Genomic DNA, 15,712 nt, shown 5'->3' on the forward strand with positions numbered 1-15,712 from the left:
GTGCTGTCAGCACAAAGCCCAGCGTGGGGCTTGGTCCCATGAAGCATGAGATCATGACCTGCACCAAATGCACCAAAATCAAGAGTTGGACGCTTCACTGACTGAGCCACCTAGTCTCCCCTGGAATCTACTTTAAATATAAATATATATTAAAGGTAATAGGATGGAAAAGAATATGCTGTGTAACCTTCTTAGTATTTTTGAAGTCTTAATATTGAGGATTTCTTTATTTTTTTTTTTAACTTAGATTTTATATTTTTATTACCTATTTTTTTTTTAAATAGAATTGATTGTCAAGTTAGTTAACATACAGTGTATACAGTGTGCTCTTGGCTTTGGGAGTAGATTCCCATGATTCATCACTTACATACAACACCCAGTGCTCAGCCCCAACAAGTGCCCTCCTCAATGCCCATCACCTATTTTCCCCTCTCCTCCGCCCCCCCCCCCCAACCCTCTGTTCTCTGTATTTAAGAGTCTCTTATGGTTTGCCTCCCTCTCTGTTTGAAACTGTTTTTTCCCTTTCCCTTCCCCCATGGTCTTCTGTTAAGTTTCTCAAATTAGCATTTCTTGAAATGTAATTAATACCAATCCAGAAAATAAACACTGAATTTTTATATTTTAAATGTTTATTTTGAGAGGGAGTGGACGCACGAGCAAAAGAGCAGAAAGAGAGGGAGAGAGAGAAAATCCCAAGCAGACTTCTCATTGCTAGCACAGAGCCAGATGTAGGGCTTGATCTCACGAACCATGAGATCATGACCTGAGCCAAAATCAGGAGTCAGATGCTTAACTGACTGGGCCACCCAGTTGCCCCAGTTTTTAAATGCAGGGTATTTTATAGCTCATTTCCCCCAAAGACTCTGGTAGCAAACATAGTGATGTTATTACTTGCATGTTTTGTTTTCATGAAATTTCATGCATATGTATTTGAAGATTTTCTAGTATCACATAGTGGCTTAACGTCTTTAATCTGTTAATATTTTGTCTGCATTTGATTTTTACTAAGGACAGTACTTTAAAAAATGTGCTTGCCCATTTTAGATTGTGTTCAACAACACATAAAAGAAAACTTAACTTACAGTGGGTTAACAAAAAAGGGTTTTGTTGTTCTCCTTTAGTAAATACTCGTGGTTAGGGAGTCTAGGGCTGATATGGCAGCTCCGTGATTCCATCTAGTATACAAGTTACTTACACCTTTATGTTCAGCCATCTTTATTATATGGATTCATCTTTATGTTTATCATTTTTTGGCGGTAATATGGCCACTATGCCTAAAGCCTTTCTTCTGCATAACTAGAAAGAGGAATAGTAAGGCACAAAAATTGAGTTGACTTGCCTCTGTGTATCATGTGTTTGTGTTTGTCTTTTTAAAAAACTTTTATTTTGAAATATTTCCAGAGATACAAAAGAAATAGTGTAAGGAATGCCCCTATATCCTTCACGTGGACTCCAAATATTAACATTTTTACCACATTTCCTTTTTTTCTCCTATTGTATGTGTATTGTGTGTGTAATGTTTGACATTAAGTTATAGATGTGAAGCCTCTTTATCCCCAAATATTCCAATGTGTATTTACTAAAAACAAGGATATTTTATTACATAAATGCAGTATAGTGATTTGAATCAGAAATTAAGATTAATGCAATACTATTAATTGAAAGACTTTATTCAGATTCTTCTGAATTGTCCCAATAATGTTCTCTTTTATTAAAATTTTTTTCTTTGGGACCCCTAGGTGTCTTAGTCTGTTGAGTTTCTGACTCCTGAGTCTGGCTCAGGTCATGATCTCACGGTTTGTGGGTTCCAGCCCTGCATTGGGCTCTGTGCTGATGGTGTGGATCTTGCTTGGATTCTCTCTTTCTCTCTCTCTCTCTCTCAAAATCAGTGAATAAACATAAAATTTTTTTTTCTTTGTTTAAGGTCCAGTTCAAGATCATATGCTGCATTTATTTGTTCATGTTCCTCTAGGCCTCTTTAATGTGGAACTTTAGTTTTTGGCATGATCTTGACAGTTTTGAAAAGTACAGGCTAATTATTTTGTAAAATGTTTTTCAGTTTGGGTTTGTCTGATTTTCTTCTTGGTTAGAATTTTGACAGGAGTACCATTTAAGTAATGTTATGTGCATCAGAAGGCACATGCTAGTAATTTGTCCCATTTCTGGTGATATTGCCTCTTTTTCGACTGTGAAGTTACAGTGCTTTCCTTTTTGTAATAAGTGTCTTGGTATTGACACTTTTTTCTTTTTTTTTTAATGTTTATTTTTGAGAGAGAGACAGCATGCAAACAGGGAAGGGGAAGAGAGAGAGGGAGACACAGAATCTGAAGCCAGCTCCAGGCTCAGAGCCTGATACAGGGCTCAAACTCAAATGGTGAGATCATGACCTGAGCTGAAGTTGCATGCTTAACCAACTGATCCACCCAGGCGTCCCTTGGTATTGACATTTTTGAAACTGTAAATATTGTTTCCCATCACTTCTGATCCACAGGTGATAACAGCCATTAGTGATTTTTTTCTCAGCTTACTGACTCCCTTTGAAAGAACTTTTCTATATATTCCCTCCAGCAATGTCCACTTAAATATCTCTAAAGCCAAAGCTGCATAAAGGCTTGGAAATATAACTTTTTTGTTTTTAAGTTTTTTTAATTTATTTTGAGAGAGAGAATGCATGCACATGCTCAAGCAGAGGTGGAGGGCAGAGAGAGGGAGAAAGAGAGAATCCTAAGTAGGCTCCACACCATCATTGCAGAGCCTGATGTGGGGCTGTATCTCACGAATCAAGAGTTGGACGCTTAACCAACTGAGCCACCTAGGTGCCCCAGGAAATGTAATGTTTTTTAGGTAGAGAGGTGGCTGTGTCAGACGATAACCAGAATATTTTCAGTAAGGAAAAATGATTGAGTGTAAGACATCTTACTCTTGTTAAGGCACTTCCTCTCATTGCTTATAGAACTATTGCTTTTGGTGGAAAGTTATCATTTGTATGCCCTGTCCACAATTCCAAAGGGAAAAGAAATGACCTGTGGGTAAGAAGGCAGTGGAAGGAAACTGTAATAATACCAAAGACATTCATTCCCTCTCTGCCAGTGTGGGTGACTTTTTTCTTGATCCTCCACTGATGTATATAGTTTTGGGGTTGCTTCGTTTCATTTTTAACAAAAATTGCAGAAAAGAAAACCCAGAACACTGAGAAGGCCTTTCCAAAAGTCGTGTTCTATGTCATGGTAGAATTCTTACAGTAGTTCTTGGCAAAATACGGTTTACTTCCATTGGATAGGTCCCAAGGACAGAGGATGAGGGTAATGGAAAACCCATGATTTTCATAACAAAATAGCCATACTTTTGCGTATTCATCAGAAAACTTTTCTTTATATGTACATAGTGTATTTTGTGTAGTGGTATGACTCAGTGAGGTTTATATGAATATTGTTTTTCTCACTTTTGTTCAGGAAGTTTATAGGAATTCTATGCCAGCTTCCAGTTTCCAACAACAGAAACTTCGAGTCTGTGAAGTCTGCTCTGCCTATTTAGGTCTTCATGATAATGATAGACGACTGGCTGATCATTTTGGGGGTAAACTGCACCTGGGATTTATTGAAATAAGAGAGAAACTTGAAGAATTAAAGGTACATTGGTAAATTAATATCCTTCACTTTATCTAATTTAATCACTCGTTGTTTTGATATGTATTAGTTATCTTTTTGTGTAATATCTTGGCTGAAATTCTGCTAACAATTCATACCAAATAGAGTAGGATTATAAATGGAGATAACAGCTGGTTTAATGGATGATGTCTGAAAAACAGACTTTAAATACTGTCCCCTTATTTTGGGGGATAGTGTTTCGTGTTGGATAGGACACTGAATTAGGAATCTTGCAAACTGAGTTCTGAACTAATTGTTTCATACAAATTCCCCCCAAATTTTTATTCTATTTTCTATAAAATAAACAGTATAATATTTAATTTTTTTTTTCAACGTTTATTTATTTTTGGGACAGAGAGAGACAGAGTATGAACGGGGGAGGGGCAGAGAGAGAGGGAGACACAGAATCGGAAACAGGCTCCAGGCTCTGAGCCATCAGCCCAGAGCCTGACGCGGGGCTCGAACTCACGGACCACGAGATCGTGACCTGGCTGAAGTCGGACGCTTAACCGACTGCGCCACCCAGGCGCCCCCTAATTTTTTTTAATGTTTATTTTTGAGACAGAGACCGAGCGTGAACAGGGGAGGGGCAGCGAGAAAGGGAGACACAGAATCCAAAACAGGCACAGAGCCTGATGCAGGGCTTGAACCCACGAACTGTGAGATCATGACTGAGCCGAAGTCGGACGCTTAACCAACTGAGTCACCCAGGCGCCCCGTTATAATATTGAGAAAATGAGTCTAGTATTTTTTTGAAATATTTTGCAGTTCTTCATAACAAGCTTGTAGGACCTCTAGTTTTATTTTATGCTCCTACTCCTGTTTCAGAAAGGAATTAGAATGAAACCTATCTTTAAAAAAAGGACAGTTATTATCACTTAACATATATATACCACTATTGTGAGAAAGGCAGTACAGTTCCTACTCGTGCTGAATTCTTTTGAGAAGACAGGAAAACAACAAACAGGGTATTTCTAAAGAGGTTAAAGATCAGAATAAATGGATATAGTCAATTTACTTTTCAACAATCTGGTGTGGCTAGTTTTATTTTTTTCTTTTTTTACATTTATTCAGTTTTGAGAGAGACAAGCACGCAAGTGGGGGAGGGGCAAGAGAGAGAGGGAGACACAGAATCTGAATCACGCTGCAGGCTCTGAGCTGTCAGCACAGAATCCGATGCAGGGCTTGAACTCACAAACTGTGAGATCATGACCTGAGCCCAAGTCAGACAGTTAACTGACTGAACCACTCAGGTGCCCCTGATGCAGCTAGTTTTTTAAAAATTTTGGCACTGTAGCATTTTGTTATGAGTAGGAGACTGGCTCAAAGGTGGTAATCACTGGATAGTCACTTTTATTACTGAAATTAACGCAAGATCTATAGTTTCACATTTAAAATAATGTGGAGTCAGAAACACTTAGGGACGTCTCTGTATTTGTAATTAACAGTGAGCTCTTCTAAGTATTCTGAGTAACTGGGATGATTTGGGGTAAGTTTTTTTAAAATGACTAAGTTTCACTATTTCACATGGTTACTGGGGTCTAAGTTAAAACTCAGAAATAGTACTGTTTGGAAATCTTTGCAGATACAGAGCTAGCAACAGGACTATTTAGATTTTTACTGGTACTTTTTGAAGCAGCAGAATTGAGGTGGTAATTGGAAGTGACAGAAGACATTTTAATTTTGGAAATCATAGAGAATGGGAGCTTATAGTGATTTATAGTGCTTAATGTTCTTTAAAAAATACAAAATAGGTGTACCTCGCTGGCTCAGTTGGCATGGCATATTCCTCTTGATCTCAGGGTCGTGGGTGTAGAGATTACTGAAAACAAAAAAACTTGAAATATACAAAGTAATGCTTGAAAATATTCAAAGGAGAAAAGTCTTGTAGAAATGATTTTGAAATATTAAGTCATGAAGAAACATGAAATTTTACAAATGTTCCCCAGAAGGGGGGAAGAAACATTTTGGAAACTAGACTTGCATAATGATTTTACCCAGTAAAACTTTTAATTGAACTGTTATTAAACAGATTTTGATGTTACCTGTTCTATATTGGGAACCACATGTCGTAGAGTGTAGGATAATTCTTATTAAGAATGGACTCAGTAACTAATGCTTCTCATTTTTTATTATTTGAATTGTCATTGTCTTTTAAGAGAGTTGTAGCTGAGAAACAGGAGAAAAGAAATCAGGAACGCCTGAAACGAAGAGAAGAAAGAGAGAGAGAAGAAAGGGAGAAGCTGAGGAGGTATGGAGTGATGAACTGAATGGTCCAACTATCTGATGTTGAATGTCCCTGGCTCTAAAAAGAGATGTGATTAATACAGGATTTTCGGTGTTACTAAATCTGCATGTGGGAAATTTCTGTTTACTCTTAAAAGTATTACTATGTGAAACAGTGTTTATAAAAATGTTAACTTACAGCCATTTAAATCAGGGTGATTTCCTTCAACATGTATGGAAGAGTGAGTAAAGAGTCACATCCTTATTTTTTGTAAGATTTACTACAAAGCTCTTTCTAGCTCTCTGGTTTTCATAATGGCTGCATTTGTTTTTTTTTTTTTTTTAATTTTTTTTTTTTCAACGTTTATTTTTTTTATTTATTTTTGGGACAGAGAGAGACAGAGCATGAACGGGGGAGGGGCAGAGAGAGAGGGAGACACAGAATCGGAAACAGGCTCCAGGCTCTGAGCCATCAGCCCAGAGCCCGACGCGGGGCTCGAGCTCACGGACCGCGAGATCGTGACCTGGCTGAAGTCGGACGCTTAACCGACTGCGCCACCCAGGCGCCCCAATAATGGCTGCATTTGTACCAGATTGGTATAAAACTTTTTATTTTTGTGATCTGCTTTATTCTTAGTTTGGGTTTTGTTTGTTTCATTGATTATCTTACATTGTGCTTTGATTCTATATTTCTTCAGTTCTAGGAGCTATAAACTTTTAAGATTGTATTAATTTAATAATAGCTAAATGTATGCAATTTTTATATTGGTATTCATTAGTTGATAAAGTCATATTCTTCATATTTAGTAAACATTTAAACATTAATGTTCTGAGCCACTTTTACCCATTGGCAGCAAATTGTGTGGCATCGTGGTGGGAACCTTCTTTGAACTCACGTACATAACTTCTTTAACAACTTCAGGATGGACAGATATGCCACAAAAGAATTATGTGTAGTTCTCATTTATAGTGTTTCCTTAATTGTATTACACATCTCTGGAAGTTAAATACTTCCCAGCAGATTTTGTGCCTAATTAAAACCCTTTATGATATGTGACTTGGTCATGGCACCTTCCCCCAGGCTTTGAGCATGTTTTACCGTAGTCTCTTTCAAGATGTTTAAACTAACTTTGTGTTACATGACTTGTAGCAGGTAATATTTTTGCACTGCAGTGAAGAAATGAAACAAAACTACACTTCCCTTTTTAAGGGGAGTGCTGTCGTATATCCATTGATATATATGTTCTTCATTTACCATAAATTTTACCTCATAGCTCTATCACTGTTCTCTTTTGCGTACACTGATTTTCTGTGGAAATATTGCTTAGCTTTATAAGACTGTATAAATGGCATTAGAAATCTCATTTTAAAATTCTGAATATAGTGCCACTAATTTATATAATTCAACTGAAATGATAGTTGGATGAGAACAAAAATTCTTTGCCATGACTACATTTTCACATCTGTGGCTGACAAGAAAGTGTACCACATCTTACTCCTTTGTTGCCAACTGGCAAATTTCTTTTAACATCGATGGTAAAATGTGATGCTATTTCAGAAATGTGTTTGAAGTTTTCTTTTTTTTAACTGTGAACTTGAGGAAGTATCAGAACTAAGAATGAAAGATGAAGAAATTACAAGCAAGTATGGAGTTATACAAGATGGGATTCCAGCTATGGTATTGAAAGGATAATGATAAAAACTATTACTTACTGACGCCTGTTATGTACCAGGCCTGTGCTACGAATTGGCCTATATTCATTCATTTAATCCTTACAATTGCCTGTGAAATTTACATTGCTGTGCTGCTTTTGCAAATGGCAAACAAAGCTGAGGGAAGATATATATTATCTGTCTGGGTCACAGGTAGTGATGCAGCTGAGTTAAAACTTAAATCAGGATGAGTCCAAAGCTCATCCTTCAGTTGTGCTGTATCTTCCCCACAAGACACCCATGGTTTCCTAGTAACCACAGTACTAGCCATTACTATTTATCGAGTGTTAATTATATGCCAAGAAATGTGAAGAGTGCTTTAATAAGGGTATCATGTGTCATGTTAAGAAAGATATTGTAAGATTGAGTTGGGTGTTGTAGCGATTACACTATGAGGTTGTAGTTCAAAAGTGAATATATCTCAGATAATAGAAATTTTACCCTGTTCCCACAGGGAAAGAAAAGATGACAGAGATATAAATAACGAATTTTTTCCAGGTTGGGAAGTATTTCCTGGGGAATTAGTGAATGGTTATTTATTGTGGTTTTTACTCCTAGGATCATGTTTTTTTCTCTTTTTTTTGTAATTAAAAAAAAATTTTTTTTTAATGTTTATTTTTGAGAGAGACAAAGCATGGGTCGGGGAGGGGCAGAGAGAGGAAGACACAGAATCCGAAGCAGACTCCAGGCTCTGAGCTGTCAGCACAGATCCTGACATAGGGCTTGAATCACAAACCATGAGATCATGACCTCAGCTGAAGTTGGATGCTTCACTGACTAAGCCACTGAGGTGCCCCTCCTAGGAGTGTATTCTCTTAGAGAGCTAGGTATCCTAGATAGGGGATCTCATATGCCAAGGTGGGGAAGTCTGTACGGTTTGTGGTGTATTTTGGAAAAATTTGCACACGTTCATATGTGCTTCATATTTATAGAATGAAAAGATTAGAAATCAGGGGGTGCCTTGGGGGCTCCTTCGGTTGAGCATCTGACTTTCGGTTTTGTTTGACTCAGGTCATGATCTCTCGATTTGTGGGATCAAGCCCCGCATCAGGCTCTGCACTGACATTATGGAGCCTGCTTGGGATTCTCCCATCTCTTCATCTCTCTCTGCCCCTCCTGCACTCTCTTTCCCTCAAAATAAATACACATTTAAAAAGATTAGAAATCAGGAAGAATGTAATTTTAACAGTGCATTGTACTTTTTCTTAGTCTTTTTTTCTAAAAATAGATACTCTTTTTTCAGGTCTCGATCACATAGCAAGAATCCCAAAAGGTAAGTTTTACACAAAATGTACATAAGTATTGAAGTTGGGTTTTTTCCAGATGTTTTCATAGATTAAATATTTTTTAAAAATGAATGAGAATTAATAGAGTAGTACTCTTAATTTCTTTTGTAGTTCAAGTATGGGCATTTTGTTTTAAGATGAAACTGGTCAGAAGGTACTCATGAACTACAGCCTAATTTTATTGGAGTAATATATACAGTGCCCTGGAGTTAAAGGGAAAACTAAAAATATTGGGGCGCCTGGCTGACTCAGTTGGTAGAACATGCAACTATTGATCTCAGGGTTGTAAGTTCAAGATCCACGTTGGGCATAGAGCCTATTGGACAACAAAAAAAGGGAAAGCTAAAAATATTTTAGAATATTTCTTTGAAATCTTTAGAAGTGCAGGCTAAATATGCGACAGTATATTTTTAAAATAATTTTCGTGGTGCGTGTAAGAAACAGATCAAAGTAAGGAGGGAGGGTGTAGGGTGTACCTGTTGAAAATATAAGCAGGTTGAATAGTGAATACCTTTTTGAAAGAGGGATCCATAGTGAGATATTGAAGGGAAACTGAAATGTTTATTAGTTTATACCCTGGTCTTCACTTTATGTGTTTATTACTTATAACTTTGTACCGAGATCACAAAAAACTTCAGAGGGGCACTTATATCTTTAAAGAGGACAAGAGAACACTTTCTTTTTAAAGCTTTGACATTAATATTTGACATCTTTTTGAAGACATTCTTTAAAAGTTTTAGTAGTTGCTAGTTTTTTTCTGAGAAAGGTGGGGTAAGCATGGTGTATGTCGTCATTTTTTAAATTTTTTGTGTGCAATTTTCATTCCTATCCTTGAGTCGTTCTTGTGAGTCCATCCCACTTAGAATGCCCTTTGTTATTCTTTGTCAAATCTTACAATTTTTCTTGTTGAGATAACTACTTTCTGAAACCTTTTGGAGTACTCTTAACTCTAAAGTTAATTATTTCTCAAGAACTTTTCCCTGTATACTAGAGCATTTGCTTTTATGAAAGAAAAACCTGAATTTCTTTTAGATGCCCCATAGTACTTTTTAGGATCTTTCAGTGATGTGTTTCTGCTCCAAACACTAAAAAACTAATAAAAGGGACCAGTTGTGTCAGCCAGTTTATATTGTTGTTTCTGAAATCTAGGATGAATAGAAACATTAAATGTTGATAGTGTTCTTGTTTACCGGTTGATTAATGCAAATTAGTCCCTTTGTTGAAAAGATATTTAAACATTTTTTTTTTCAACGTTTATTTATTTTTGGGGCAGAGAGAGACAGAGCATGAACGGGGGAGGGGCAGAGAGAGAGGGAGACACAGAATCGGAAACAGGCTCCAGGCTCTGAGCCATCAGCCCAGAGCCCGACGCGGGGCTCGAACTCACGGACCGCGAGATCGTGACCTGGCTGAAGTCGGATGCTTAACCGACTGCGCCACCCAGGCGCCCCAAAAAGATATTTAAACTGTACATAGAAAGTCTTCAGATATTGAGGCCAGAACGTTAATTTCTACCATTGTACTCCAAGGCACTTTTCTATACTTGGCCAATCCCCTTCTCTACCTCAATCTGTTTTTCATACATCAATCAGAATATGCCCTTTAAAAAGTGAAATAAATTACGTCAGCCAAAAGGTATTCCATTTCACTTAATGAGAAGTGGAAATCCTTGCCATAGCTTTTAAGTAATCGATCTGAGATTGGGGTAAGTAGGTACCAGTTTATGTCTTGTGTCAGCATATTTATTAATAGCTCGCCCTTGCTTTTTATATAATTAACCATTGAAAGCATCCTAGTTTGAATGATATGGTACTTGGTCATTTTGCCCTTAAAACCCTGAATTATTCCCCTTGCTGACTTCATTCCAGCCAAACAGATCTTTTAGTCCTTCAATATGCTGAACTTTCTCCTACCTCTGAGCTTTTGCCCCTGTGTTTCCTCTACCTGAAACAATCTTCTTTGAGATGGCTGATTACCTTATTTTGTCTTTGCTTAAATGCTATTTTACCAGAAAAGCCTTTCCTGCCTATTCTGTAAAAAGATTACAATCTTATTTCTCTGTCCATCTTTACCTTTTTAATATAACCTTTTTTTACTAGCCGACTTACAGTATTTACTGCTTACATATCTGTGTGGAATTCTGTGTGGAATAGAACCTCCATGAGGTTAAGGACTTTGCTTTATTTGCTGCTCAGTCTTCCTAGTACTTAGTGCAAGATGCACCCAGTAAATACTTTTTAAATGAATGACTAATTATCTAGAATTTTGTAAAAGAGGAATGAAATTATGCATTTAAAGACATAAATTCATTATAGCTCAAAATGAGTGACTAAATCCCATTTAATTAAACTTGCATTGAATGAATTTTATGTTCTTTTCCCTATGCTGCTTTTCAGAGAGATTTTATTCAGTTGTGGAAATATTCGTTCAACCGTAGTTGATGCTGGGTCCACTCTATATGCCTTCTTTTGAATATAAATGTTGACATAAGCTGAATGCTTTTAAACTTGATTTAATAAAATAATCACTTGAAAACGAGCTCGGTTTGTAAATTGTATCACCTGAATAATATGCTTTTGAGTTTATTAAATTATGAGAAAACATTACATTTTTAAAGTGACTTTAACAATTTTTTAACTGCTTTATTAAGGTATAATTTACATGCCATAAGTTCAGCTATTTTAAGTGTATAAGTCCATTAGTTATAGTTATGCAATGTCAATGTCAAGTTTAGATCATTGCTATCACTCTAAAAAGGGACAGTGGGGCGCCTAGGTGGCACAGTCGGTTAAGCGTCCGACTTCAGCCAGGTCACGATCTCGCGGTCCGTGAGTTCGAGCCCCGCGTCAGGCTCTGGGCTGATGGCTCGGAGCCTGGAGCCTGTTTCCGATTCTGTGTCTCCCTCTCTCTCTGCCCCTCCCCCGTTCATGCTCTGTCTCTCTCTGTCCCAAAAATAAATAAACGTTGAAAAAAAAAAAGTAAAAAAAAAAAAAAAAAAGGGACAGTTAGAACAAAGTTTCATATCTTTCTTCCTGCTTGGTTTCCGTCACTTACCACACACACATGTTGTGAGTTTTGTGACCCAGTGGAGGCTCCAGAAGTGTTTTTCCTTCTAGTTACTTCAAAACGTCTTTCCTTGACTATAGTCCTATGTACTCACACTTTTTTTTTTTTTTTTTTGTGATTAAAGTTCTCTAAAATGATTTATACATGTTTTTTTCCTTCCCAAGCTAAGTACTGCTTACAAGAGAATAGCCTTACTGTGTTGTACACTGTGACTAGGCATATTGTGGACATTAAAACTTATTTTGATGGTCATAAGATACAACCTTTTAAATTCAGAGTTACATTATCCTAAACACTGATCTCTCTTATGCCTCTCCTCCCTTTTTTATCCATGTCCATCAGATACATACTTTAGAAACAAAGTATACCAAAAAAATTTTAGAAATTATTTAAATGAACTACAAATCTCTAATAAATCATCTAGATAGTACAATCCCTGGCATATAGTAGTGGTATAGATTTAATTTTTATGATATTCTTGATATAAATTTATACGATATTTATTGACTTTTAAGAACTAATGTTTCATTTTGAAATTGCAGTATGTAGTTATTTAACATACCAGCATTTTACTTTGGTGTAGATGTAGCTGACTTGAAATAGAACTAGCATCAAGCTTACTGAGCAATTGTTTCTCTTTAAAGAAGAGGCTTTAGCAAATGAGAAGTGCATTGCTGAGAAAGCTAAAAACTAAAGCAAACGGGTTTTTTAGGTCCAGGTCCAGAGAGCATCGCAGACACCGGTCTCGCTCCATGTCACGGGAACGGAAGAGGAGAACTCGCTCCAAATCTCGGGAGAAACGCCATCGCCACAGATCCCGGTCTAGCAGCCGAAGCCGCAGCCGTAGCCACCAGCGAAGTGGGCACAGTTCTAGAGACAGGAGCAGAGAGCGATCCAGGAGGAGGTACTGAGGTGTCCATAAGAGGATATGGAACTACCTTTATTAAAGGTTTACACTTGGAATACTATTGGTTTGAGACTTGCATCTGGTAACATGTACACATTTGTGTGTGAGTTTGTAACATTTTTTCCCCTGATTATATGGGTAGTTAAATAATACACTTAGGAGCCAGAGTAAAGAAATTGGAACCGATATGGGCAGAGGTTATTGCTTTTTCTCTGCTTAGTGTGTCTTGGGGGAAAAAAAAGTACTTTGTGGACAATTTTAGGTACCAGTACCAATTTTTTCAGTATGTATTGGCGCATTAGGGGCTTTAAGAAGTCCTTTCATTTAAAGAGTTTATCTTTGTTTGACTTCTGTTTTCCAAACTTCTTTTGAGCTGGTGCACTTTTTCAGAGCAGACACATTCTGGTATATTGTTTAATCTGCACTCTAGGTATGCGTTGCTATATACAGTTAGCTTGGTGGGGCAGACTTAGACTCTTAAGGAGGGTAGACTTTCTTGGCATGGAAATTTAAAGGTTGCAAGGATGTGGTGTGTTTAAGGACCTGAAACTATATTCAGGATAAAGGATTAGTATGTGGTGGTGGAGCCTTAAGTACACACAGGCTACATCGACCAAGCTCCCAAAACTTCTCAGGTCACAAGATGGTCTTTAAAAGCCAGGTCATTTCTATGGCACATAACCCATGCTTAAAATTGCTTTTTTCTTGAGAACTCTTAACTATGTATGTGATAAATCTTTTTTGAGTGCCTAGCACCTACTAGTCTTAAATTTTCTATCAATTACTCTGCATAAAGCCCATGAGAGAATCCACATAAAGGTGGTAAAAATTTTTTGTTTGGGTGTGGGGTGGGAGGGAGGGAAGCCTTTGAAATCACTCACAAGCAGAGTTAATAGGTTAATACGATTTCACTAAATATTTTCTTATATTCTTACCTTGTTCCAAGTAGGTCTCTCCCCCCACCCCCAGCTTCATTGAGTTATAATTGACAAAATTATAAGATATTTAAGGTGAACATTGTGGTGATTAGATATATATATATGTATATATATATACACACATTATAAAAGGGGTCCCACCATGGGTTAATTAACCTATCCTTCACCTCAGCTGTTTTTCCTTTTTTTTTTTTTTTTTTTGTCTCCAGTGAAAAGATTTAAGTTCTCTTATTAGGACATTAAGTAGTTCTTCAGTTAACTTTTAATCAGTAAGAGTCGTATACTTGCTTCTATACTAGGCCTACTAAAAAAAGAAGTGTAACAGTTGAGCAATTTTTTCAAGTTAGAACACAAGACTAACATCTTTGACAATAAACAGACTGATCTCATACTTAACATATATAAAGTGCTAAAGTATACATCAAAATCATACAGGAGTTTAGATGAGGGAAATACCAGAGAAGTTAAAAAACGGGTTCAGATAGTAGGTAAAACCAGGTAGGAGAAAGATATTCCAGATGGATTATCATAGACACTTGCAGAGAATGAGGAGGGACTTTATAAGGGACATAGTTCCTGAAGTGATTTGCTTGCTGGCCATTCATCTCATACTCTTAAAACTGTAGACCCACAGTGCAGTGCCCAATAAATGCATTAAAAAAAGGAATCACCCTACTGGTTGTTGGAAGGTCTAGAGAGTTTGTCTTGTGAACCTGCCCACCTGTCATTGTTTCTGGTATCTGTGAACTCTGATGTCTGTTGGTGGTGGGGATGGAAGGGAGGGGCATGTCTCCTCCCCTGGGATTGTGTTATCCTAGTCCTAAATGGTTCCTGCATTTATGAAGTTGTATAGGACATTTTTCCACTGTCCTACATGCCACCCCTGGTGTTTTCAGCATGTTCGTAAACAGGTTTATTTTTGTAAAACTATTAAAAGTTTTTGCTTTTCTCAAGAGCACTTCTAATCTCGACAACTTATTCTCTTTCAAAGCAGCATTGTGTTTTTACCAAAAATTAGCAGCCAATTGCTATTCAAACCTACATGTTAGTACATAAAACGTCAAGTTACTGCTATATATTTCAGTTTAAATTTCAAGGTAAAAGTCCTAATTCAAAGTCTTAATGATTTACTGTTTCCCCACCCCAACTGTGAAATACTGGTCTGAATTCTGTTAGTGACATTTCCCTGGCAACAGTTACCTTAATAAATGAGGACTTGGCTTGCATTTTTCTACATCCTGGTCTTTTCAAACACGTGGTGCAGACTTCACAGTCAGATTAGTTGGGTTCGGTGGCTGTGGCCAAATAATCTAATTATCCTGTCATCTCCCATCTTTTAAGTACTTGGGTTATTAGTATTGGTAATTTGAATGAAATGTTGAGTGTAAATAAAATGCTTATGGAAGGGACATTGTAATCTCTCACAAGATCCTAGTTGATGCTCATCTCGTGGTTATTTTCCAGTTATTACTGACCTTTGAGACTTACCTGCCGTTGTATCTAATTCTTAGGCATCTTCTCTCCATGTTACATTCTTAGAAAGATTCTGGAGAGGAGCAGTGTAACCAGACATGCACTGTGATTTTTTTTTTTCCTACATCTTTTAAAAATTAAGCTTTTTCTAACGTTAAGTAGAATGCTCAAAGTTGACATTTTAATCTTTCAACCTTTTTTGGTTCAGTCCTTTTTTTTTTTTTTTCCTGCATTAGAAGCTCAAAGTATTAGCTAACCCATGTTCACACTTAGAATCTGAAGCCTGGTTAAGAGAGATGATTATGTAAAAGTACCATGTCACCTGTAAAGAACCAAATATATGTAATATATATTAATTCATTCTAGAGATTGAAAGTATAGATTTCATATTCTGATCCCATCATATCCTTTGGTTTTCCTTCTGATTGAATCTCTGCTAAGAGTTTGTTATCACTT

The 15,712-nt window shown here is 37.0% G+C and overlaps 1 protein-coding gene across 11 annotated transcripts in view; it reads left to right on the plus strand.

Moving 5' to 3' along the window:
- Window positions 1-15,712, plus strand: part of LOC123606942 (putative RNA-binding protein Luc7-like 2) — a 58,347-nt gene that overhangs the window by 40,712 nt on the left and 1,923 nt on the right. For all 11 annotated transcript variants that reach the window (XM_045495842.1, XM_045495837.1, XM_045495843.1 and 8 more), the window contains 4 exons: window positions 3,453-3,629; window positions 5,807-5,898; window positions 8,830-8,859; window positions 12,651-12,842. In XM_045495842.1, the coding sequence (XP_045351798.1) occupies window positions 3,453-3,629; window positions 5,807-5,898; window positions 8,830-8,859; window positions 12,651-12,842 (491 nt within the window). The remainder of the gene's footprint in view (window positions 1-3,452; window positions 3,630-5,806; window positions 5,899-8,829; window positions 8,860-12,650; window positions 12,843-15,712) is intronic.

Source organism: Leopardus geoffroyi, chromosome A2 (assembly GCF_018350155.1).
Source record: "Leopardus geoffroyi isolate Oge1 chromosome A2, O.geoffroyi_Oge1_pat1.0, whole genome shotgun sequence".
Taxonomy (NCBI): domain Eukaryota; kingdom Metazoa; phylum Chordata; class Mammalia; order Carnivora; family Felidae; genus Leopardus; species Leopardus geoffroyi.